The 25,983-nt window shown below is 36.2% G+C and overlaps 1 protein-coding gene across 1 annotated transcript in view; it reads left to right on the forward strand.

Moving 5' to 3' along the window:
* The window catches only part of fgd5b (FYVE, RhoGEF and PH domain containing 5b), a 69,037-nt gene that overhangs the window by 30,456 nt on the left and 12,598 nt on the right, over positions 1–25,983 (forward strand). The window contains exons 4-12 of the mRNA XM_088917372.1: positions 1,476–1,534; positions 2,635–2,665; positions 14,552–14,703; positions 15,427–15,583; positions 20,596–20,683; positions 21,425–21,475; positions 21,817–21,875; positions 22,459–22,530; positions 23,611–23,679. Of these exons, the coding sequence (XP_088773498.1) occupies positions 1,476–1,534; positions 2,635–2,665; positions 14,552–14,703; positions 15,427–15,583; positions 20,596–20,683; positions 21,425–21,475; positions 21,817–21,875; positions 22,459–22,530; positions 23,611–23,679 (738 nt within the window). The remainder of the gene's footprint in view (positions 1–1,475; positions 1,535–2,634; positions 2,666–14,551; positions 14,704–15,426; positions 15,584–20,595; positions 20,684–21,424; positions 21,476–21,816; positions 21,876–22,458; positions 22,531–23,610; positions 23,680–25,983) is intronic.

Below are 25,983 nucleotides of genomic sequence, written 5' to 3' on the forward strand. Positions count from 1 at the left end.
CAGTGTATTATTCATGGCATATATTACTATTATATTCATATGGAGGTGCATATTAAATTTATATTAAATAATACCTAATGATAATTAATGTTTAACTGGAATAAATTTTATTCTCAATAAGAACATGTAAACAATATCTTAAACCACTTAGTTGTATTTACAGTATTTAATTATAGTACATGCAGTTTAAAAGCTTAACAGATTTTCTCTGACACAAAATTATAGGATAATTAGTATAGTAAGGTATTTACTTTTCACTGTTCATTTTGATCATATACTGTAGATCTTATTGGTTAAATGCTAACTGAAAGTAATATGGAATGACTACTGTAAATGTAATATGCATTTGCATATTTAATTTAAGTAACACCAAATAAACTTACCAAAATACCAAAGCATTTTAAAATCCCTTGATAAAAAAAACTATGGATATGCACTGCAGGTGCAGACTGAACATGAAATTTGAAGTAACGGAATATGAAACAAATTTGACTAGTCTCACAAAGTCACAGTATTGAAATGTCAACATGTAAACTTTAAATGCTAACATTTAAAGAACAGTAGTAATACACGATTTTTAATGGATCAAACCAATAGTGTAATGTACAGGGAAGTATTTGATTTCCTATGATTACTGGTTTTGATGTAAAGATGTCCAAGAAAAATAAGTTTACAATGTAGGTTAATGCCCTAATCATCAGAACTGTTTTTTGGCCATGTTATGTGGAATAGTAAATGAGAATGTTGAACTGACAATTCCAGAGCTCCTGCTGTCTTAGAATACGTATAACCAAATTACTTTATTTTCCAAGTTTGTGGTCTCTGCATATTGTTGTCAGACTCTGGGTTCATTCTCTGGTTATACAAACAGCTGTTTAATAACAGAGGGACCAACGCCCAGCATAGTGTCTCAGGAATACCAGGCAGACAGACTCAAGTCATGTGACAGGAGCTCTTTCTTTTGTGTATGAGAAAATAGAAAAGAGTAAAAATTCCTGAAGCCATCACAAAAACCCTTTTGGATAAGAGTTTTGAAAGAATATATTTTTATATATATATATTTGTTAACAAAATGGAAAAAGTTGCTAATGATTATTGTATTGCATTTTTTTTATTTAAATTTCATACATTTCACAGAAGTATGTATGCACAGTTGATTTATGTACATGCCTTTTCTTTGAGAAAACAATGGCAGCCCATTTGTTCGATGCCTTTGAATTCTGAGGAAGTTGCATAGTTCAATGTTTCTAAATTTAAAACATCCTAACTCACAAACAATTTTACCTTTGTGATTGTGACTTTCTTATTTTCTATGATCTTGACTCCATCTTGTTATGATAAAAGAAATTTACATATGCAGCACTTGTTCAATAGAGTTACGTTTGTCACAGAAATAACAATACCAGAATATTCAAATGATGGAAAATAATGTATTGCCTTTATATGTTGTGATAAAATCAATGTTTTTTTTACAGATTGATGGGCAATCAAGAGCCTTCTACATTGCAAAAGATCTTATGGATTCAGAGAACATGTGAGTTATCCCAGACTTTTGTTTAATTCAGATATTTCCAGATAATCTCTAGAGCCCCAGTGATTTATAGCTGCATCATAAAATGTGAGCATCATAATGTGTAAAAGTGTCTGTTTAAAGACAAAACTGGCTCTAGTCCAGATATCCTGCACAAAAACGGATAAGGATAGGAGTATGTTGTAATCCTTGCAAAACTATCATCCCTTATTTGGGAAAGAACTTTATCTCTTATTTTTCTGTGATTGTCTGTGATTATCCATAGCTTGAATCCATAGATTATATTTCACAAAATCCCACGTGTAATGCACCTGTTCATTCTTGTGCTTCTGTTGGACCTGTATCTGAGAAAAGAATGACAGTGTTGGAATGATCCTTTGTCTTTAAAAACAAATTTTACATCACAATCACCTTTTCACTTCATTTAATAAAACCACAAAATGCTATGCAAGAAGCTAATTCTTACTTTGCAAAGAAATAATATATAATGCAAACAATTTGGCAAATCATAAACTCACAGTAAAAAGAAAACAGAGTCAATAAGCAGTCTTTAAATGGAAACATCTGCTTGTAAGCAAGGCACTTGCTGAACAAATTAAAGTGAGGTAATTTGTTCCATTAAAGTGAGGTAACGACAATCACGTTTAGGCATAGCAGTGAAATTGGAGGCCTAATCTCTTCACTTGAAGAAGTAAAGTGAACATATGTCTTTTCATACTGCCACTGAAACAGGCCTCTGAGCAAACTTTTTATATGCATCTGTTTAATATATCACTTGCAGGTGTTCATACAGATTTTTGGGAGCCACTTTCCCAGATAATTTCTTCATATCGCAAAAATGAAAATACAGGGATATATATATATAGAATTGAATAAAAGAAACAATTGATCTTGTGTTATTATTCTTCACGCCTTCTAGCACCATATCCATTGTAGTGTGGACAGTGTAGGACATGGCTTCTGAGATCTTCAATTCTAATTTCACACACAATTGTTATTTCTTAAGGACATCAGTTGCACAGGGCTGGTGCTTGTATGCATTCATGCCTCTGTGAATTCATTTTGGCCTTGACATTTTTTTTTCATTTCTGCTTTCTATTCAGACATGTAAAGGCTCTGAAGTTGCTGCATGAGGTAAGAACATATTCACTTACAGTACTTTGCAGTTTTGAACCTGTTCCCATAATTGTGGGTGACAGATACAGTATGTTTCATTTCAACTTTCAATAGCACTAAAATTATTTTCCCAACAGAAACATAGAAAAAAGCAACTAAAGCAACTTATGTTTAAGTATCCTTTGATATCAGTCTTGAAGGATGTCAAGGGTAGACTTACACTGATTGTGCCGTACAGCACTATAGTCACACTAAGGTGAGAGCAATAATTTACAGCCTGCAAAAGCTTGAAGATATTTTACTGTAATTCAATTCACTCTTTTCACTTGTCAGTCAAAACTGGGTCATATAATCATATAATCTTTAAATCCCAGGAGAGTATTTGCCTCACCAGATTTTGTGTTCATTTACAACACAACTGTTTATTTTCTCTTCTTAGGTCTTAAACATTAACAATTTCAAAGAAATAATAAAGAAATGGCTTAGAATTCCCAAGAGCACTGAGGTCAGCAGAGTGCAGTGTCTGTCGTGTAATACTGGGTTAGATGATTGAGAGTCTTTTGTGCTTCGAATGTTTAATATGGCCTGCTGACCTCCTTGTCTAGTTTTGAAATAATAGCAGACACGTTTCCCATTTAAGGGGAGAAATGTGCAAGCATCAATTTGGATAAGCATTCATAGTGGATGATGATATAGTTAATAACACATATTGGGTCACCTGCTGTATTAGAAGGCAGGTGTTTCAATGCATGTGTGTGTTATCCTCCTTAAACACCCTTATTTTGCCCCTGAAATCTGTGGGCAGTTTTCATAAATTTGTTTAGTAGTCTTTAGGGAGTCATATTTGAAGAAATAATAAGAGAATGTTAAAATTGGTGTTACACGTTTTCTGTGTTTATTTTACAGTGACAAATCTCCTAGGAGTTATTCTTCACATGATCCCAGTTTAGTAAAACATGATGCTTGATGCATGATAATTATTAACTATAATTATTTTAAATTCATGGTTGCACACAATATACATTTCTGTCTTTGGAAAATAATATTGTCAAGACATGCTATCCAGAAGCTGGTGAAAGTAAATGTGCAACCTTAACGTATACTAATGGCTAAATTGCAGGATTGAAATATACGTTACAGTAAATAGGCTCGGGTTAGTGATCAATGACACCTGCTTGTTGTAATGTAAATTCTGCTTGAGGGATTGATGAGGCAGAAGTGGGTGTGATGTGAAAAGCAGTTCAGGGCTTGTGTTGTACAGTCATTAGCAGAATTTTATTGTTTTTAACTGGGAAACTGAATCAGCCAAAGACATGTTGTGGCACCATGGCGCAGTGGTTAGCATTACTGCCACTCAGTGCTGGGCTCTGGGTTAAATTATGGGCCTGGGAAGCTATCTGGGTGGAGTTTGTATGTTCTCCCTTTCTTTGCATGGATTTCCTCCTGGCACTCCAGGCTCCTTCCACAGTCCAAAAACATACCGTTAGGTTAATTGACTTCCAGGAATATTGGGTTTAGGTGTGAATGTGTGAATTTCGGTCTGTCTGCCCTGCAGTGGACTGGCATTCCATCCAAGGTGTACACTGCCTTGTACACCTTGGATGTTATTACTTGCCGGGATAGGCTCTGGCTCCCCCATGACCCTGAATTGATAGAGGCCGTTATAAAACAGATAGATGGATGGAATATATTTGCTAAGTTATTGTACCATGAGGTTAATAGGATTGGTAAAAGAGCCAATACGTAGCAGTGTAATAGACTCACCTGTCTAACAGGTCATTCAGCAATGGAGAGTTTAATTATATTGATTGATAGGAGCTTTCTAAAGCGATATCTCTGGCAATTATAGCCATCATTGCGCTCTTTTTAACCTGCAAAGTAATTGTTATATTCTATTTTGTCTGAGCCATAGCATTAAAAACAACCACAGGGCACAATTTAAAGCAATTATACGACTGTCATCTAAGAGCTCGGTGACAAGTCTTTAGGGGTTTTCTGCTCTGCTGGGTGACAAATCCTCCATTGTCTCGTATTCCTTCTGCTGTGTGTCAGGAGGGACTGGGTCCATGCAGGACAGAAAGGGTCATGACCTGCACACAGAGAGGCATCTGATGTACTGTCAGGTGACTTTCTCCTACTAATGCTGTTCACAGGCATACATCCTCAGGTGCACAGAAAGCTGGCAAACATTTGTCTTAGCTACAGACAGAAATCCTTCTTCACTTCCAGTATTATTCCAGACATATTACAACCAAACACTTATTAAACATGTTTGTGCAATATCTACAATGACACACTATCTAGATTTCTTAAAGGTAAAGAAACGGCTGAAACACACACGTCATAATGATCATTCTCAAATAAAACTTGAGCTTATCAGCTGGAGTCCTTGTGGCCAATGCGTACAGGATGTGTACTTTAAAGCTGCATGTTTTAAGATACCATTGGAATAAATTAATGACAATGTTTGTAGAGCATATATTTTGTGAAAAGGGCAGCTTGTAAACACAAATTGATTTGATAATAAACTGGTCAGTACACCTTAGAAATATTACCACGTTGTTTTTGAATATTTTATTATCTATTTTTAAGATCTACTAATCTCATGTGTGGGTTAATAAAGGGTTAATGAAAGTATTTAAACAACTTAGAACTAAGTCTAGTATTGAATGACTGAAAGCCATAACGATCGGAGAGACAACTGGCATGAACCTGCCTGACTGTGGGAACAATGGACAATGACAGGGTGGAGGGAGAGATGCAAATTAGTAACTGGAAAAACAATGTTTGTTCCCCACATTTTTACTTAGTTTGGTCAATGTTAGGCATCTGCTCTCACATTTTAATTACAAACTCCATTTGTTAGGAAATCTTACTGTTTTTTAGAATCAGCATACGTACTGTACTCATGCATCTAAGAGCACCAGTGCCTAAATTTGTTTGCTTGGGTATTTTGGATCTTGCCATTTCAAACCGATAATTGTATTACAGATCTTAGTTTGTACTGTTCACCATCCAACACCAATCATCTCATATTCCTCATAGTCTTGGTCTCGTTTTTTTATTCTGTAAGATAGAATGATCTCAGTACAAATGTTGGTTTTGTACAAAATTTCTGTTGATGGGGTAGGATTTTTTCATTGATAGTTATTCTTATCCAGAAACACAAGCATGATATAGAAGTATTTGTTTTCAGTGAATACAGATCTGTGTTCCCCTACCAGGTATGACTGATGAAAATACCATGGAACTTTCCCATTGAAGTTTTTTCTTTAATTGCAATCATTCTCATAAGCCTGTTGTAAATGCATACACTTCCCATTATATGCTTGAACTTCAAATAATGACATACAGTATTTAGCTCTGGACCTATAGATGTTTACATTAAAAAAACGTGTTCATTACTTGTTTGTTACTTGATTTTACTTTCTTTATATAATTTTTAAGAATAATGTATTTTTCTAAACTTCTATACCTCTTAACTGTTCTGGTTGCAATCTCTTCAGATTGTGAAATGCCTCCAAAATGGTGCTGGTCATGAAAACACAATTTGCAAAATAAAAGCAAGTATAATGATTTCCTGAATTACTGTATAACCTTCAAAGATGGGCCATCAGATATGCATGAACTCCCACATAGCCATTGAATGAAGTTAAAATTACAGGCAGCATTGTCTAAAATGCTTGAGCTGTGCAATGGTACCAGTAGTGTAATGTACCGTGCAGCATTATTTAGCCCCTGGTAGATCTGGAGATTCTTTCAAGGAATGTTTCTCTCCTAGCCTGTAGAGGCCAGCCCATGGTAAGAGTGAGCTTTATCAGTGTTTTTTCAGCAGAACGAATTTCCTCACTGTGATGAAGTGGGCTGTAAGCAGTGAGTTAGACAGTCGTATACAACATATGTAATGCCTTATGTTTGTTTAACCTTTATGAGTCCGCGTCAAAGTTCCTTGTAGTGTGATGACTGGTATGCCCACAGATCTGATTATGACGCCTAGCAATTGTATAAAGAAAAGGTCAAGTCATTCTTCACAGAAAACCAATGAGACAAGAGTTGAGCTGTCTAGCCCAGGTAAAATACAAACAGCCTGTGTTTTCTCAAGATAATTTTCATAAATGAAATACCAATAAATTGGGTGTAAGTGTGAATTTGAATGAAACAAGATACTTTACAGTATAAAATGTGTTACAACAAATAGACACATTGAGTTTTTTTATCAGAATATAACTAGGATTATAGAATATAGGTAAGCTTTTTTCCATGTATTGGTATATTGTCTCACAAAAGAATATTCTAAAACGTTTTTTTTCTTTCATTTAGTTATTATTCCTAATTCAATCATGATCTACGGTAAAAACATGTTGAGGCTCATTTATTTGAATGTTTTGTCTGATGACAAGAAAAAGGCTTGCTTTTCAAAATCATTAGTGATACAACTGAAAGGCTCTGAGGATCTGTGATTCTGTGAGCTTATGCTTCAAACACTTTGTGAAGCGTTCGCATACATATAACGTTAATGCTTAGTTTTGAAGTCAGATTTTAAATTTCATATTATGAAATTCACTCTTTCTGTATTGTTTAAATCTTCCCAATTGGGTAGCTGGACAGTGCAGAATAATTACCTTTGTGACACCTTTGTAATCAGCATGTGGTTGAACAATCGAACATTACAAACTTGCAAGTTGAAATTATAATAGTTACTATATATACAGTAAGCATAAGCATTTGTAAGGGAAACATTATTTAAATTTGTTCAAGACCATATGAGGTGTCGTGAACATGTTAGGAAGTGAGAATATTCCAAAGAATACAGGATCATTTAGTTGAAATGCAAGAAAAAAGTCTGCCAGAAAGGACATTGGTACAAGACTCATATGGTCTGAAATGCTTGTTGTCTGGCTGTGAGGTGTTAGCCTTAGCCTGGGGTGACCCTTCATGACAGAAAGAGACCCATATTAGTTCTCATTAGATGAGTGCCAAAAGGTCTATGTATCTCAACCTAGTGGCTGACAGGATGAAAGATAAGCTATACCCAGAGTGATAGTTTAATATACTGGGTTTCTGCTCAATAAGACAAGGTCTCCAAACATGGTCTGTAAATGTATCAGGCAGACCGATAAGCTGTCAAAAGATCTTGTTCAATAACCTCAGATTTATCTAGTCCAAGCACTAATAAAGACACATATCGTCTCTGCATCAGCCTGACTTGATTTTTCTCATTTTGAAGTTTCACGTTTTTTAAGATGTCTAAATTATTACTTTTAATCCTGATTATTATTTTAATTACACAAATGAAGGTGCAACATTTTATAAATTACTTAATGAATGGTTTTGCAAAGGTGAAATAAAGTTTCTTTTTAGCTGTTTAAGTCTTAATTCTCATCAATATTATTTGCAAACCTAGAAGTGCACAGAGTTACATCACCCTGTGAAAGGCTAATCCTAGTGAAAGGAAGTTAGTGTCTTTCTAGCTGTTACTTTTAGAATTGACTTTTTTCTTTCAAGTGTCCTGAATTTACAAGGCTACATTTGTAAATCTGATGAGGATTAAACCATGTGCTATGTCCTCTTTAAAGCTCTTTTTAATATCTTGTACATAAGATAAAAAATGTAACATTGAGAATTAACCTTGAGCATCATGATTCTGGTTACAGAGGTTATAAATATGCTTGAATTTGATTGCTTTTTGCAGGATTATGTATTTTATAATGCATAAGGTCTTACATTTATTATGCTGGGATGCTTTAATTTTAATTTTTTTTTTAAAGCATATTACTTGATTTAAGGATCGTAGTGTTTAGTCCTACCTTTTAATTACTTAATAGAAACAAATTATAATATCAAATGTTTTCATATGTCTACTTTATGAAAAATCCTTGTGTATTGTTTTTAAGTTTTACATTTTTGCATTGTGTCTAGATACTGTGGTGTACTATGAATTAGTAATTACTTGAAATGGATTAGCCTGTTTTTATCAGCAACAGTTTACATGAAAAATGCCTTGGTGCTACTTGGTATACTTGCTGAACAGTATTATTACACTAAATGAGGAATTGGAATTAATAGTATTCATTTCATAGGAATTTAAGAATTCAAAAAAGGATATAAGTGAGAAGAGACCATCTGGATCATAACTGGTTACTAGTATGTGAGTGATCTGTGGATCTCATTCAGCTTGTTTTAGATAAGAAAAGAATTGTCTGGTTGGATTAGTCCTTTCACTGTCTTAGGCTTTTAAATCCCTAGATGTTAAATGTTCCATTCACATTCTCAATTACTAGTTCATCAACTCCAAAAGATGATGTCTGCGAACAGAAATAACATGCTAGAATTCTAAAATGAAAGAAACCTTTACAGTACCATTTAGTAGGCATTATTACACGGTCAAGTCAACTCACAATTTAGTGATATTAATAACGTGTCAGTCACATAGATAGCATTTCGTTTGTAGTAGCATGACGTTTGTAGTATGTATGAATGTGTGGCATTACTGTCTGTGTTAGAGCAAAAAATGCAGAAAGTAAAAGAATGGAAATTATCCCTTTAGGCCAATAATTAGCATTTTGCTGAGATGAAAACCTGCAAAACTGTGTCCCTCCAGGACAAGTCTGGAGAACCCCTGTTTAGGAACATCCTAGCTACAAACCAGACAACAGTCAATTCTGCAATGTCAGAAGGACAGTTTCTCATCACAAGAGAATTGAAGGCTATTAGGTTGTATTGAATTGAATGTACAAGTCTGTACTGTATGTATGCATACTGTACATAGACCTGCAGTAGCACCTTTTGTCTTTATACAAAAAGGTGGATTTTGAGCTCAACAACATTTCCTATTGAAGCTTTAACTCTGTTTTTGGAAACATAAACTGTTTTGCGTTTTTCCCACTCACTAATAATGCAGTGGCAAACAGTGTTATCATAAGACCCAGTACGTGTTTTCACATGCATTTTATAGTGTAATACAGGTATACACTAATACTCGACTGGGAAAAAGACGGGTTATACAGATATACAATGCTCAAGCATCAAGTTGAACAGCAACGTAAGGTACCATATGTTTTAATTATCATGTAGTCACAATATGGCTTTTAATGTCTCAGAAAACATATTCAAATATCAAATGTTAAAATTTCAAAAGGAATTCTGTATTTGATATTACAGAATATCAAATATTTTATACACTTTCTTTTTGTAAAAAATAAAATCCCTAAATTTATTCTAACCCTGTCTAAATAATGACCCCAAAGGAACACATGGATATCAAATTCAATAAAGCCCTTATCCACCCAATTCATGTTTATAGTAATGCCATTCCACATGTCTGTAATCATACCTTCATTTAAAACTACTGTAGTGACAAATATTTTTAAATCCAAATATTGCTAACACATTTCAACACCTACATAATTTCCATGCACTAAAGTAGCCCTTTTTTTAAACAAAGCCCAAAGCCAATTCCAGTCTGATTTTATTCTGTATAGTATGTATGTCAGAAATTATTCACATAACACCAAAATTTTATTCTCATAATGACTGGACTTAAAATTAAGGTTATAAAAATGGCTTGTAACTAGAGAACTAAAATCCTTTTATCCTAGTGAACCTTGATGTTTACCCACATCTCTTCCCACAAGAACAAAGTGAAATATAAACATTATAAACAATATAAAGATGTGGTAAATGTTTATGTAGTTTGATGACTGTTTGTCTTTTGGATTCACATACAGTAGCTGACATAGGTAACACCCAGATGTTACAGAAAAGACAAGAGAAGGAAATGAAGGACAAAGGAAAAATGTCATAGTAACTGGGGCAACAAAACAATCAGATGATACGAAACAGTTTACAGATTATACCCTTTCTTATAGGAAATTTGGGAAGTAGATGCTAATTTCATAAGTGTCAAAACATTGATAGTATTCTTGCCAATAGATCATATTTAACTGCTATGTGATCCTCGCCCTAAGAAAAAATACTAAAGTTCTCTTTTTATAATTGTTTAGAAGTAGTATGATTTAACCATTTTTAGGACACGTTCAGTCACAAACACATTGAAAATAATTTTACTGACATTTCTTTTAACATTCTCTTCTCTATCACAACTTCTTCACATTTTAATTTTAATTGGCATGGAATGGCAAGTGATTACAATGAATAATGTTTTTGATAGGCAGAAAAAAAAGTAATCCTTAAAAAAAGTAAGATCACTCTTTATTAATTCAACTACTAAGAAAATAAATGAGCTGTTCCATCACAGTTTCTGTACCTAGTTTAGAGAGTCTCTAGCATGAAGCCAAAGCAACGTTTTCCGCTGGCAACTTCTGTTTGAATGTAGTAAATCTGATTATAGCTGACAGTAGTACAGAGTTCACAGGAACAGAGAATTTAATGTTTAGAAACATGACAATATTATAGTGTGAATTATGGAGATCTTTGAATTAAATCCACTAGGCAAAACACAGAGCAATCTGAGCAATCACAGCAAAGGATTCACAGAACAAGAAAGAAGGAAAAGACCTTGATTCATAAATGTCTTTAATGTCATAAATGTCTGTACAATTGTTCATGGTGGAAAAGACTTTGAGGAAAGCTGTAAAATCGGATGCTGGTTTTGGAACTGTGTTCTACATTATATGCATCTGGCTGTCTGGGAGGGCTTTGTAGCAAGGCTAGGCACAGGTCAGGAGAAACCATCTGTGAGAGAATGAAAACAAAAGGAAGTCAAAGAAAGTGCACATCTGCTGAAAGACATGATGCAATCATTACCGCTGCTCATCTGGGCTGATTAAACCTGTTGGTTATTGCTGACTTTCACATCAGCTCCACTGCTGTGCAAACACTGGCTGCCTCTTGAGCAGGAATCACGCAGGAAGGATTCTAACATTGAGGAAGGCTGGCCCTCACACAGGGAGAATCCCTTACTCAGTTCCATTCGACTCACACGGGGAACCTTGGCCTGCCTTAGCACTCTATAACATTTTCAGGGGTGAAGATGTCTCCATTTCAGAGTCAAGCACGTGCAATGTCGCAGAAAATTTTGTCTCACCATCATTCTTCTGAGTTGCTCCACTTTTCACTCACTCTGTAGGAAATTAAACAACCACATTTAGCACTTCCTGATTCAGAGTAAATTGTCCATCATGTGCAGCCCTCACAAATAGACATCTTAAGGGTATACATGATTCAAGGGAAACAGACCATCGATAGTTTAAAACATTACTTTCACATGGCAGCAAAAGACCACCATTGGAGATATTCTGAAGCAAACATGCTTGCCATTGTTCTATTGTTTAATATGAAATAACAAAATACAAAGACTTTCCACCCATTCCCAATTGGGAAGTGAAGTTCTGGTTTTGAGTGGGTGTTTCTCAAAAACACACTGAATAGAGATCTAATGTTTACAGAATGTGGAGACAAGTACAGTGAAGTACTGTAGGTGTTATTATTAAGTGTACCCTGACAATAATATAACAACGTATTAGGATTATTTGAATAAATTATGTCCTTACATTTTGGTATTTTCTGAATTCTAGTAGTTTTTAATGTCTTCTAACCATCAGGCTTCTGTGCAGTTCCATTTGTTTTTGTTAGAGTTCTTTGTAACTTTGTTAATAATATGTTAATAGATTGTTTATTGACAGTTTAAAACAAAGACGTTTGTTGACAGGTTATAACAAGACCATCCATTTTGTCCCAGAATTTGAAATGTTCAATACAATATCAACTGCAAATGTGTTGCATTATATTATATAGGTTATAATTTTGACAGAAACTACCCAACATTTTTCATTTAAATGTCAAGATTAGAAAAACTATTACAATTATTATTTTTTTAAAATGTATGTTTTGTTATGTTTGTCATTTTACAAATGATTAACATATACATACTCAAATTAATTCAGTGTAACATTAGGAATACTTTATTTAATCTTAAATTTGGAAGGCTTATCTGCACAAGACCCTTTTCTTCTGAAGTGCTTCATCTTCTGTAGTTTATTTCCTTGAACGTGTTTTCCAGCTACAGTAATGCTGTGAGATGAAAATGGTATTGGATTATAAATAATTTGCACCTCTCATGAAAGGCCTGTCCACAGAAGTAGACAATAGGCCACTTGCTAAAAACAAAAAAATGATTTATTAAATTGTCAAAATAATAAGGCGGGAGAGTCTTACAACCCCTGGTGCTGGACAAGGGCTGATTATGACGTTGAGTCAGAGCTGGAGCAGCTGTAGTCTCTTCATAGTTCTTTATGAGACCAAGCGCAGGGCTGAGCTCTGAGCAGGACAGGCACTCTGACGGGGGCCGAGGCAGAGAGATAGGGGCTGTGGGTGAGGGAGTTTTCATCACAGCTTGGGCCGGTTATGTCTGCCTTCCCCTCCATAGTGTTTGAGTATGTGCATCCTGATGGTCCACCACACGATATGAGAATGTGAGACCTGTCTCCTCTATGACTGATTTTATAGGGGTCAAAGGGTAATTTGGAAAAATGTCATAGGAGGATCACCTTTCAGCCACAGAGGATTAAAAAAGATAAAGCACTATGTTAGAGGGTTTTCTACCATCACTGTTTTAATATTTCAATCTAAATTGGTCATTCACTTTCCCACTTTTGGCCAAAGCAAAGTTATATTGTTTTTTATCTGAAGAGCAGGCGTTACACTACTTTTCTCTTCCTTGATGTTGTAGGACATTTTTTGTAGTTTCTGTTTTGTGTGACTACACTTCAACTGCAGTGTGATAGTGGAGCATTCTTCGAAATCTGCATTTTTCTACCAGCAAAGTTCACCATACTGGTTGTTAATTGTACTGACTAGTCACTAAACCAAACAGAGTTTTTCCTCATTAATTTTCATATATATATTCTTATATATTATGTATTGGCTGTGGATTTCTCTGTTGTAGTCTCCTAATGGTTAAAGTATTCATTTTTCAGGGATTATCATCTTTAAACCAAAAACTGAATTTAAGGGTAGATTAATGTTACTCATTGAAAGATCAGTCCTACCTACTGTACATAATAAACAAGTGCACAAGACCAGTTACAAATGAGAGGAGGCCATTCGACCTACTGTATGTAGGCTATTTAGTAGTTAGTAATTACTGCATTTGATCCAGGGATCTCATCCAATTCGTTCTTGAAAGAAACCACGGTATAGGTTTCTACAATATGGCTGTGTAGTTTGTTTCATAATCTCATATCTTTGTACATAAAAAATGCCACATATTCTCAGTTTTAAACTCGCTTCCACACAGTCTCTATTTGTGCTGTCTGTTTTTTTGTTTCATGGTTCACTCTGAATAAATCTGCGGGGCTAAATTGGTTAATGCCTTTGAGGATAATATTTGATTATCACGGCCTGCTACAACTGAATGCCAGCATCTTCAATTATTCTGCAGCTCTATTCATGTTAAGAGGTTTCCAAAGTGTTGAAAATATCCTTTATGTGTTGACATTAAAGATTACAGGAAGTGAAGTTACTTTCAATTTATATGGATTTTGAAGCTTTTAAGTTACACTGATTTCTTCAAAATAACACTTTGGAAATGTCTGTCCAATCTTTTTTTTGAGAATTGTTTTTTTTTTTTAGTTTTTTTTTTTAGTAAGCAACCCGTTTATTCTTGAAGATGTCAATACTCTAATGAATATATCTTAATTAGAAAAATAAACATTCTTAAGACAACTCATAAGAAAGGTTTCTGATATAGAGACTTCTTTTTTAATCCATGGTGGGACAGGAAATAATCTTGAGAAGGTTAATCAAAAAAAAGGTCTGTTAATATGAACTAGTTTTGTTTTTGCTCACCAAAACCTTCACAAATTTATTGCATACATTGGAATACAATTCTTTCGATGGCCCTGGACACATGGGAACATCAGCTTGAGTTGGTTGTTTTCGCAGGATTTCAGAGACGCAGTCATGAGTGCAGTGACCGAGGCTGGAGACCCGGTGCTGGAGGAGGACAAGCTGTGCGAGATCCTCAGCGAACTGCCACAGATCTACCAGTTCCATCAGGACATCCTCTCAGATCTGGAGGCCCGAATCGCAAACTGGTCAGTGAGGCCCCACTCCCACCCAGCCTTTTCTAGTAGCATCTAGTACCATTGACCAGCACATGAGCTCAGAAAAATAAACCGTGTTTGTAGGTTGTGCATGTGTAATATGCCGTTTTGCCCCCAAATCTATACTTCAGATACATCAAATGTTTTAGTTCTTTTCGTTGGAGATCCCACAGAACTGGGTCTTTCATAACTGGTAGTGAAAACTTTCTGTAGCTTGAGTGCATTGCCGAAGCCTTCATGACTATCTCTACCACAGTTCTGCGGTATAAAAACTTTAATTGCGGGTTGAGTAAGGGTGTCAGATTTAAATATTAATTCTATGCTACATGGGAGACTTATTCTTGAGAGTCTTCTTCAACTATATAGAAAGGTTTGTTTTTAAAATTTCCAGGACGTGCCTATGCCATTTCAACTATAAAAAATGAAATCAATTATATGAATGTAACATTAATTCATGTAAAATGTTCTATAAAGAGAATATCTTAATTTGTAAAAAGTAGCATCCTTTGACAAAGGTGGAAATGGCCCTAATGTTGAACAAGAGTGATAAGAGATTAAATTATACTTTAAAGGCTTAAATATTGGAAAATGTCATATTTTCATGACGATTATTGACATCCCACTATGTATGACACAGTTAGAAAGCAATCTTTTGTGAATACCTTGTCATTGGCGCTCTATTCAGTTGCCATCATTTGGTTTATCTCCCTTCAGGGAGGAATATCAGAGGGTTGCTGATGTCCTGCTTTCCCGGAGGCTGCAGTTCAACATCTTCACCCCATACATCACCCAGTATGACAGGAACATGGCCCTGCTGGAGGAGTGCTGTCAGAAATCTCTGGCTTTCTCTCTTGTTGTCAAACAATTTGAGGTACGTTTGTCAGGCTGGATTGTAGGCTTTTAAATAAATGAGGTGGAAAAGTAACATGAACTATTTGAATGAAGAGTTGTAAAGCCTGGGTTTATTAACTTGATCATTTAAACCTTTGTTGATCACTTCACATATTGTAAAAGATCAATTTAGACTGAGGAATATTTAGCAAGCCAGCTCAATTGCAAGATAAACAGGCAAAATGAGAGGTCTAAATCCACCATATTGCGACACGCTATGATGATGCACCTTAATAAAGACTGGCATTTTAAGCTTATGTATGCAAAGAAGAAAAGATCCATATCTTCAGAGTGTATTGTGCTTGTATTGATTATTGAGGTGAATTGAGACCGGCTTGATTCAAGTCTGAAAGGTCAGACTGCAGAACTTGAACTTCAAGAATAAAAAGATCGAAAAAGGCCACCGAACAATGGTTATTTCCCAAAGGTGGATGCAGTGCTTCTGTTAGCTAAAGAAAGAATCAAAAAGTGTTAACTTCTAAAAAAAGGAGACATTTAAGAACTTTTCCCACAGGCATTATCTGATTTCTTGCCATTTCCCAGTAAATGCTGTTTCATGGTGGTTTGGGTTGGTTTCATGACCCCATGCTGCACCAATGGTCTGGTGAAACTCTAGAAGCTCTGATTGATTAGGGTGTAAGTGTTGTAGCATCACTGGGGATTGTGTACTATGGTTTGTACAGGCTGAGGCTAGGTACACTCAGACACAGGAGTAAACTGAAACAAACGGTTCTCTTTCGAACATTTACAGAATATCACCAGTACTTTTTCAAATTAATTTACCTTTTACTGACAGAACCTGAGCAGCAATCCTGCTTCTTGGCCCTAGCTAAACAAACATTATTTTTTTAGGAACAAGTAATAGGTTTATTCCATGCTGAAAAAAAGAAGAAAGAGAACACAACATTTCGGCCGTGGAGCCTTCAAGGCCTTCAAAGGCTCCACCACCGAAACGTTGTGTTATCTTTCTTCTTTTTTTCAGCATGGAATAAACCTATTACTTGTTCCTTTGCAGCCTACGCATGCTGATGCAGCTACCCACCTGAATTATTTTTTTAAAGTAAAAGTTCAGGTGCAGAACAGTCTTCACTGGTGTCCCTTTCTTTTCCCATTTTGCTCAGTATCTGATTCCTTTTCTCAGTCTTCCCATCACTGGTTGGTGTCAGACTCAGGTCCCTGAGGACCACACATTCTCTTTGGTTTCTGTGTCGTTTTCTTATTTGTGGTCATCTTGACAACAGCAGTCCTGGACATCATTTAGTGCCTTCAATCTGTTCTGTTTTATGCAGGCTTCCTCCAGCCCAGCTACAGCAACTGATAGCACTCCTCTTCATGCATTGTAGGGCAGGGCTGACCTTCCACTCATTATTCGATCAATGGACTGAGGAGTTTGTATATTTCCTTGTGCTCGTTCAGGAAACTAGGTGACAGGCTTGTTCTTAAAACATTGAATGGCAGTTTAGCATTCCAAAGTGAAAGCTGAGAAAATTGCAGAACATGGTTCATGGTAAAATGCAAGAATGCAGGTTTCTGAAAACAACTATGTTTCACTCTCTGAGTGTCATTGGAAGCACAACATCCAGTCAGTCTGGATCCTCAGTGTAAGGAAACTGGTGATTTTTCTTTGGTCAGCCTGCCTGCCTCAATTTCGCTGGCATTGCTTATGAGTTCTTTACTGGTCCTAGTTGAAATTTGATAACTTTGATGGGGTATCTAAGAAATTTGGGAGCATTCTTCATTTTTCTTTTGCTTATGTTCAAACACTGTAACCTTCTTACTTGAAGATGTAATGGGGACAGATAAGCCACGATCTTTGTGATAAAAATTCAGGCCCTGTATCACCTTAGATGGTGGTCTGACTGAATTATTTGAGAGCTATTTCAAAATCTTCTTTTTGTTTACTGCTGTACAAGTTGAATTGAAACTTGGCAGGCTTCTTCAACAACCTATGATTTGTAAAGTATGCTTCTAAAAGATAGATATGTTTATTTTTAAACTTTCAGTTGGTCAAAAAACATTTTGAAAAACATGGCATGAAAACAGCTCCTGTTCAAAGGTATTTGAGGAGAATTTTAAAACAAATTATAGTTTTGATATCTTAGATTTTAGTGTATAAAGTGTATAATTTGAGCATGAATAATAAAATATTTATCCAAAGCAGTACATACCATACTCTTCTATAAAACAAGTGGATTTTAATTTAGATTACTTACATGTGTTTTCATGTTAGACTCATTATACAGTAAATATAAAACAGACACATTCAGAGTTGTATTTTTGCTAGAAAAAATAGTCCTTATTAGTTCTGGCATAAGGCTTTGCTGTGTAGAACAGTAGTAGACCCTGATAAGATACAGGAAGCAAGGGATTTCTATATATCACTGTCAGATGAGGCCTGTGATTTATGTAATCAGTGCTGCATGTGCAGCAGTGCCATTTGTACTTGTTATACTGTAGTACTTCCAGCTATCTAGAAGACATGGAAAGAATAGATTAGTCTATGGAAGCCATTTGAAGCAAAAGGTCTGTGCTAATCATGGGGGCTCATTATACTGTAACTCTGTTTGCCAATGCACTGAAGCATACGCCTTAAAGACAAGTTTTATTATGTAAGTTTTAATGTTTCTCGGCCACCACATTTGTCTCTTTTAGGAAAATCTAACACAGTTAGCCGGTGACACAGGAAAAAAAAAACATAATTGCAATTGACCAATAAAATAATTCCTGCAGTGTATTTTAGCATTTATTTGTGAAAACCAACTGACCAAACAGACGATATTGAACATTTGTTATTGAAACCAGGGCCAGAAGAGAAAAGATGTGTAAGAATGACATGAAATGTGCTTCTTTCAAAGCAAGGTCACTGTGAAAGAAAAACTGCCATCAGTTCATTTGGAAATCCATCTCTGCTCCCTATTGTTATTTCTTTATAACAGGAAGAATAAAGCAGGATGGTAATGGACTCTAATTCTATTTTGGAGGAGCTGGTGACATTGATACACCTTCAGTTTGATTTATCTTATCACCAGAAGCCCTTGATGGAATTAAAGCCGGTTTATGTACAGTTGTGTTTACATTGCATTTTCTTTTTGTGCACCCCGGCTGCCTCTGATTGTGTTAAGAGCAGTTGTCGTGGCCCTGCCAGGGTGACAGAGCTGTAGAAAAGGCAATAGGGAAGCGCCTGCAATATGATTAGCTGGGAACACATCTGACCACATATTGCAAGTGTCGTCCTGAGGACAGCGAAGGAGAGCCTCTGCTCTCCTGGTTAGAGATGTTGCGGCCTTATGATTCATTTAATCAAAATGTTGCATATGCTTGTGTTTAACTTCTTGCTCAATGTTGCATTGATTTGCAAAGCTTTAGTCACCACCAGCTTGTTTCTTCTTATACACTAACACTTGTCTTTCACCTTATCCTGGACTCCCCACAACACTGCTATACTACATACTCCAGTATGTACAATACTGCATACTGTATATACTGCATATTAATAATGTTACATACTTTAGCACATACACATATATACTACATAATAATACTACATTCCCCAGTTTATACAGTACTACTACATATATACTACTGTACATAATAATGCTATATACTCCAGTACATACAATACTGCTACATGCTACGTACATACTTATAATACTACTTAGTCTGCTTTTGAAATATCTGGCACATGTCTTGATATAAATGTCACTTGTATTGCACTTTACACTGTACACACAGGAAAGCTGTTGTATCAATAAATAGGGATGCGTCAATACGATTATTCTGGATGACCAATCATACTGTCAATACAGGGTGTATCAGGGATATCAAATGTAAACAGGAGGCAGCAGAGGCAATTGTGGAATGAAGAATAAAGGATTGGTGGAATTCACTTTTGTCCACAGCTCATTTATGTTTGGTCTTGTACATAGATTTCTCATGCATCTTTAGTCATATTAATGTTTGTAACAATAAGACTGTTACTGTGTGTTTTTTAAATACATAGTCCATTTTGTGAAACCATCTTATGATGTATACCCACTAAAACATAAACTGTAAATCATTTTTACACTATTTTGCAGTCATCCTTCCCTCCATTTTTAATCTGCTTCTACTGGTGACAACCAAAGCACTATTTCCTTCATTTAGTAATAAAATACATTATCATAAAGATATCCAAATTTCTACTTATACTTGTTTTGACACATGTAAATGTCCTTTTTACAATTTTCTTGTTATCTACACATTCTTCTACATTAGTGTCAGATCTTCAGGCCCCCCAAGCATTAAATTGAGATCAATGTCTTTTTGAAGTATAAAAAGAGTGTTTCTAGAGGTAGCAATTTTTACTTTATAAACCTGTGGTTACTGTGAGGAGCAGCCTAATTGGATTGTGAGACTGGCTAGATTGTGGGAAACTGCTTCATGTGTTAATTCAATAATCTTTTAATCACAATTGCAGATTGGTGCAGAAATTATTGCTGTGGGCTCTGGGATGACAATATTTATGAAGGCATGTCAGAATCAATTTAGGTTGTGATTGCATTTTACAGTACAACACTGCTAGAGAGGTTTCTTGAGTTTGATTTAATAAAAAAGAAGAACTATAAGCAAGATTCCACAACATTTTAAAACTGTTCATCTAAGGTGGATACCTGAGCACAAAAAATCACATGCAGGACAAAATTGGAATATCTTGGTAACAGCACTCATTCATGCTGAGTGCATTACAAAATGGTTGTTCAATACATAGAATAAAAATGAGTGTGATTATTTATATGTTCTGATTTTGTTCTGTGCGAAGGTGGATTGTGTAGTGCTATAAAACATCATCACAAGAAACGTTGTCCTTTAATTTGGTTAATTGTCTTGCTTTGCATCACAGTATTTGAAACAAATCTTACAAAAGCGATTTCCTGCCCTGTATGGAGGATTTTTTTTTTATTAAAACAGCAGAGAAATGACTTATTCCCTTCATTCCTCTCTGCTCCGGAGCAGCAAAGCCCAGCATGTGGCAATGTCAGCCTGCAACACCAGCTGTTGAAAGTCATCGTACGGATCCTGCAGTATCGGATGCTCCTCACAGGTCAGTATGCGGTTGTTCTCTTGTGTCCTGTGCAGTGAGACTTATGGAAATGTTAATAAATGAAATGTTGTGTTCCTACTGCAGCTGTAAAAAATCCGGATTTGGTTTCAATAGATGGTGCTACATGTCCGGCATCACAGAGCTGAGATTGGGCTGTGTCAGTAGCCAGCTTTGAGCAGGATTAACTAGAGCAGGGCTCACAAAAAGTCAGTGACACCAGACTTGGGATGGGCTTGAATGGGCTAGGGTGCACATCGTTCTCTGAGCAGCAGTGACCTCTGTGCCTGCAGTGAGAGGGTGCTGTGGAAGAAGGTGGATGAATTGGCAAATATTTAGTATTTACCATTGTACATTTATGGAGCAAGCAACATGAAGGCACAGTGTTTAGCAGTGCTGCCTTTCAGCACCGGGGCCCTGGGTTCATCCGGGACCTGGGGTGCTATCTGCGTGGAGTCTGTATGTTCTCTCAGTGTTCCCATGGGTTTCCTTCATGTGCTCCGGTTTCCCCACACAGTCCAAAGACATGCTGGTAAATGAATTGGCTCTGGAAAAATTGGCCCTGGTGTGAGTGTGTGCATGTTTGTGTCTGTGTGTCTGCCCTGTGAAGTACTGACATCCCAACCAGGGTGTATTGTCTCCCTTGCATCCATTGCTGCCAGGATAGGCTCTGGCTCCCCTGTAACCCTGAATTTCTCATAGTCTTCTGGAGTTGAGGTTTTAACCCATGTCTTTTTTTTTCAGATTACTTAAACAACCTGTCTCCAGATTCGGCCGAGTACGAAGACACACAAGGTACTTGTGCCTCCTTATCACTAAAGGGCCTGCATGAAACCTTTCAGTTTTCCCCCCATAGGCACAGCACCAGTGTCTTCTTTTGCCATTGGTGCCAGTTGACTGTTTTCAATCACTGACTGTTCAATTGTTTAGGTAATAAACAGACATGGGTACTTTTTTTAAGAAGTAATATTAGATTTGTTACATGAAGTATGTCAACATTTAAACCCATCTTTGTGTGTGTATTAGGAATAGGTCCCAATACAGTGAGGGCGTGTCTCTGTTACTGCGAAGATCCTCTTGGATACATGTATATTATTAACATGCCCTGCTTTTATCCCCCCTGTTTTCTTTACCAGCTGCCTTGGTTATTGTCTCAGAAGTTGCAGACAGAGCCAATGACAGCATGAGGAAAGGGGTGAGTCTCCACTGTTCTGTCATTTGTTTCCATGTTACCCTGCAGTGAAGAAACTAGCGATTGTTCCCCGTTCAACAATCAGTGTCCTGCTAAGCTCGGAGTGGTTGTCAAAGTGTGATGGAAGTGGCTACTATGTAATTAAATTTCCCAGCTGTCTTCTAGATTTAATGATTTTAGACAGTTATTGTCTTTTAACACAGCGTATCTAAAAAAATAGAATTAAGAATTCTCTTGGAGAGAATATCTTTCCTGGGTTTATAATTGCTTTACTGTTGTGTATGTGGCCTATAATAAGCTTCACTTCTTTAACATGCCACATGTTGATAAGTGCCGTAGGCAGAATGGAATGATGTAATTAAGAATCCCCAGGTGCTTAATAACAAAGACTGTAGTGTGAGGAGACAATATTTTTCCACAGTCTCCCACATCCCCCCTCATTCCCCTTACTATCTCTTACTCCCACATGGACACCAACTCCCTCTGTCTTTCTCACACAAATCTGCACTCAATTCCCAGAAGCTTTCCCTTTCTTTCCTGGTCTCTTACTCACACAAATAATGTTGCTCTTTTTTCTCTCTCTCAGGAGAACTTGCTACGCCTGGTCCACATTGAATACAGTGTTAGAGGCCAAAAGGACTTGCTTCAACCGGGAAGGGTGAGCACTGCACTCACTGATAAGGACATTGTTTTTGAGCCGTTTTTGCTGTAAACATTCCAGGGCCGTCACATTTTATGTAATTAAAATACTCCATGCCCCTCCAGGGTATCAACAGATTTTCTTTTAAAGAGGCAGAAAGACCACCTGGAATCCTCAGTTTGTCAGACTGCCTGCAGGTGCTGATATTGGGAATTGCTGACAGAATGTACTGTGCTCGCAGTTTCATCAATCCAATATTGCTGTCCAACACGTTATCTCACAGAAATCCTACACAGAGGTTTTCTGAGAGTTCGATGTGTTTTGAGAAAATACAGTTAACACACTTAGTTGGCTTTTTCAGGTGGTAAGCTCACAGAATACTATATAAATAATGATCAGGAAGCAATCAAAACTTCTTTTTAAAACACAAATACTTTCCCTCATGAATCTTGGAGTGTGTTTTTAAGCAGATCTTCAAAGCCCTGATTACCTTTTTAGAGTAGTGATTTTAGAGGTGAACATAATTAGAAAATGTGACTAACAAGAGGTTCCAATTAAAAATCCATCATGTAAATCAATGAAGAACAACACATGAATATGTACCTAATCTTGGTTTACCCTGCTCTCTCTTACGGTTTTTTCAAAACAAGCTCAGCAAAAGGGAGCACAGGCTTAAGAAGGCTTGTTTGAGAATGAAGGGTTCTGTTGAGCTACTGGGGAAATCATTTCAGAAAATCAGTTCCATGTTTTTCATTAATATATAAGTAACAGTTACACAATACATGCTTGATAGAAATAAATGAAATAAAAATAATTTTATGGAACAATGGAACTCTATGTATGGACCTCTGGTTTGAGTTAAACATTTTCTGTGTTGCACAAGACTCACAGTGGCTCTTTTCCCAGAAAATATGTGTGAAACACCTAGTGTGACAAGCACCTATTCTAATAATTATCAACAGTTACCACCAAATACATATCACAAATATTCAAAACCAGTTGGTTGTATCCCTGCATTTAGACTCTGTTAGGTGTAATTGCTAGTATGTTCACATATTCTCTCATATCCTCATGCACATTTGTTGATGGGATCTTTAGGTTTTTGTCAAAGAAGGGACCTTGATGAAGGTTTCCAGAAGAAACAGACAGCCTCGTCACCTGTTCTTGGTAAGTTGTTTTCGTTGGAACTGAAATAACTGTACGCAAAAGATTGGTGAAAGGTGTTAACTATGCTATTCAATGAATGTGTATTGTTATATTATTATAAGGAATCATATTGCTAATATGGATAACGATGGCAACAGTAGTAGAGATTGTTGGATCCGAGGGGTGGTATGGTCCTGGGGCCCTGGGATCAGTTCCTGGGGCGCTGTCTGTTCTTCTGTGGAGTTTGTGTGTTTTTCCCATATTGTCATGGGTTTCCTTTGGTTGCTCTGGTTTTCTCCCACAGTGCATACTTGTAGGTTAATAGGCCCTGGTTTAAGTGTTTGTTTGTCTGTGTGTTTGCCCTGTGATCGACTGGTGTCCTCTCCAGAGTGTACCCAGCCTTGCGCTTGTTGCTTGCCAAGATAAGCTCTGGGATCCCTATTACCCTGAATTGGATAAAGCTGTTAGAAAATGGAATGATATTATTATGAATCATAATGATAATATGAATGTTTATGACAACAATAGTAGTGCATCTGACTTAGTTGGGTTGGGGAAAAGAAAATTGAATATCTTGGGAGAATCCTGAATTTCTTTCTTAGTGTTGCTTAAAGGAATATTTGTTCCTCACATACCAAAACTGTGCAGTAAAAAATTAAGTAAGCCTACAATTATTTGCTGTTCTGCAAAGCCTCCTTCCTCACTTTCCTAAATCTGGAAAGCTGTGACTATCACTCTAACACATGCCTTCACATATAAATGTCTAAACCACTGAATTAAATTTAATCTTTTCTTCTGGCTAATGTTGTTATATTATAGCTTGAGCTGATATAATGAGGCAGGCTGGCCTGTTTTCCCTCTGGGTTTTTCTGACATGCGTTTAGGATGCACATAACACATTGGGCGTAAAGAATATAAAAAGAACTGCAATATAGCCAGTTTAATGGTAGGTAAGCTAAGTAAATAGAGCTGGTGCTGTTGTCATCCATCAAAACACTCCATCTTTTATACAATACCACACTACCTTTATACACCACCCCACCCTAACTATACAGTTATGTTAATACTGTATTAATCGTAAGTGTTCCTTGGGTTCCAACTCTAACATCTATTGCTGAAGGTGGAGCATATTATTTCCTTTACAAGCCTGTTCCCTGGAACTCTGCAACAATAAATGGAGTGAAATAACAGGGATAGAAACTGTGTCATTATCTTTAAAGGAAAGCAAGGACATCAGGTCTCTCCACCCCAAACAGGGCTCTTCTGACCAATGGTGTTATTGAGAGCTGCGTTTCCTGACAGGATGTTTGGTGTGGGTTACTGAATGCCGGTTTCCTGTCCAGGGACCTTATTGACAAGAATGTGAGAGCCAGACTCTCTAGAATAGTGTTTAAAGGCCTGGAAAAGCAGCAAACCCTGTTTGGGGGGTGGGGAAATACCACTTGAAGGTGATGTGTATTTCTGTTTTTCCAAACTTATATACAGTAGCTATTATTAAAGACAACAAATTTTTTTTCCTCCTCACAATTAATAAATCTCAAATTGAGATAGGTTTAACTAAGTTAAATATTAAGATTCAAACTGTTACTAGTTCAAAATTATTAACCTTGTTTTGTTAATGTTGCTCATATTTATTATTACATGCATTTATAAAGCAGTGTAATGGACAGAAATATGGACAATAAGTCCCAGGGAATATTTTTAAAACAAATCCTACTTTTTAATTCTCTTAAGATATTTCATTGAACAGTTTATGTCAGAGGCCAAATAGCTTGTTATTTTTCATTCTTGATCACAAATGGTTGAAATTCCCCATCTAAGATTTTAAAAAGTAATTTATTTGAATTTATTTGTGTGTTTTTTATTGCTGTATGTTTATCAGTGTATTGCATATCATATTTTGCCCACTGACACCTGTTCTGAGGTTGTCTGGACTCAAGCGTTAGAATGTAAGAAGATACACTGTTCCGTTAATTATGCCAGGGTAAATCTTTTACTTAGCTGGCATCACATGACTGCCCATGACAGCTCATAAATGTGTGGAAAATCAGTTTAGGAAAGAAGAAGATGACTTTGCCTTTTTTTTTACATTTCCTGGTGTTGCTGGGAGGTTATGTTTTGGTTATTGTAGACATAGCATGTAAGAAAGTTTTCAACACAGTTTTCAACATTGTTGCCGGAAAAAGTAGTTTGACATAACATACTAACATTTCTAAAGCCTGTTTAAGAATTTTTTTTTAATTTAAATTTCTACATGGTGCTGGAAAATATGATCTGAGAATGTTTGTAGGCATTTTCAGTACCTCAGTTTTTAAATAATTTAAC

This window comes from Atractosteus spatula, chromosome 5 (assembly GCF_055471065.1).
Source record: "Atractosteus spatula isolate fAtrSpa1 chromosome 5, fAtrSpa1.hap1, whole genome shotgun sequence".
Taxonomy (NCBI): domain Eukaryota; kingdom Metazoa; phylum Chordata; class Actinopteri; order Semionotiformes; family Lepisosteidae; genus Atractosteus; species Atractosteus spatula.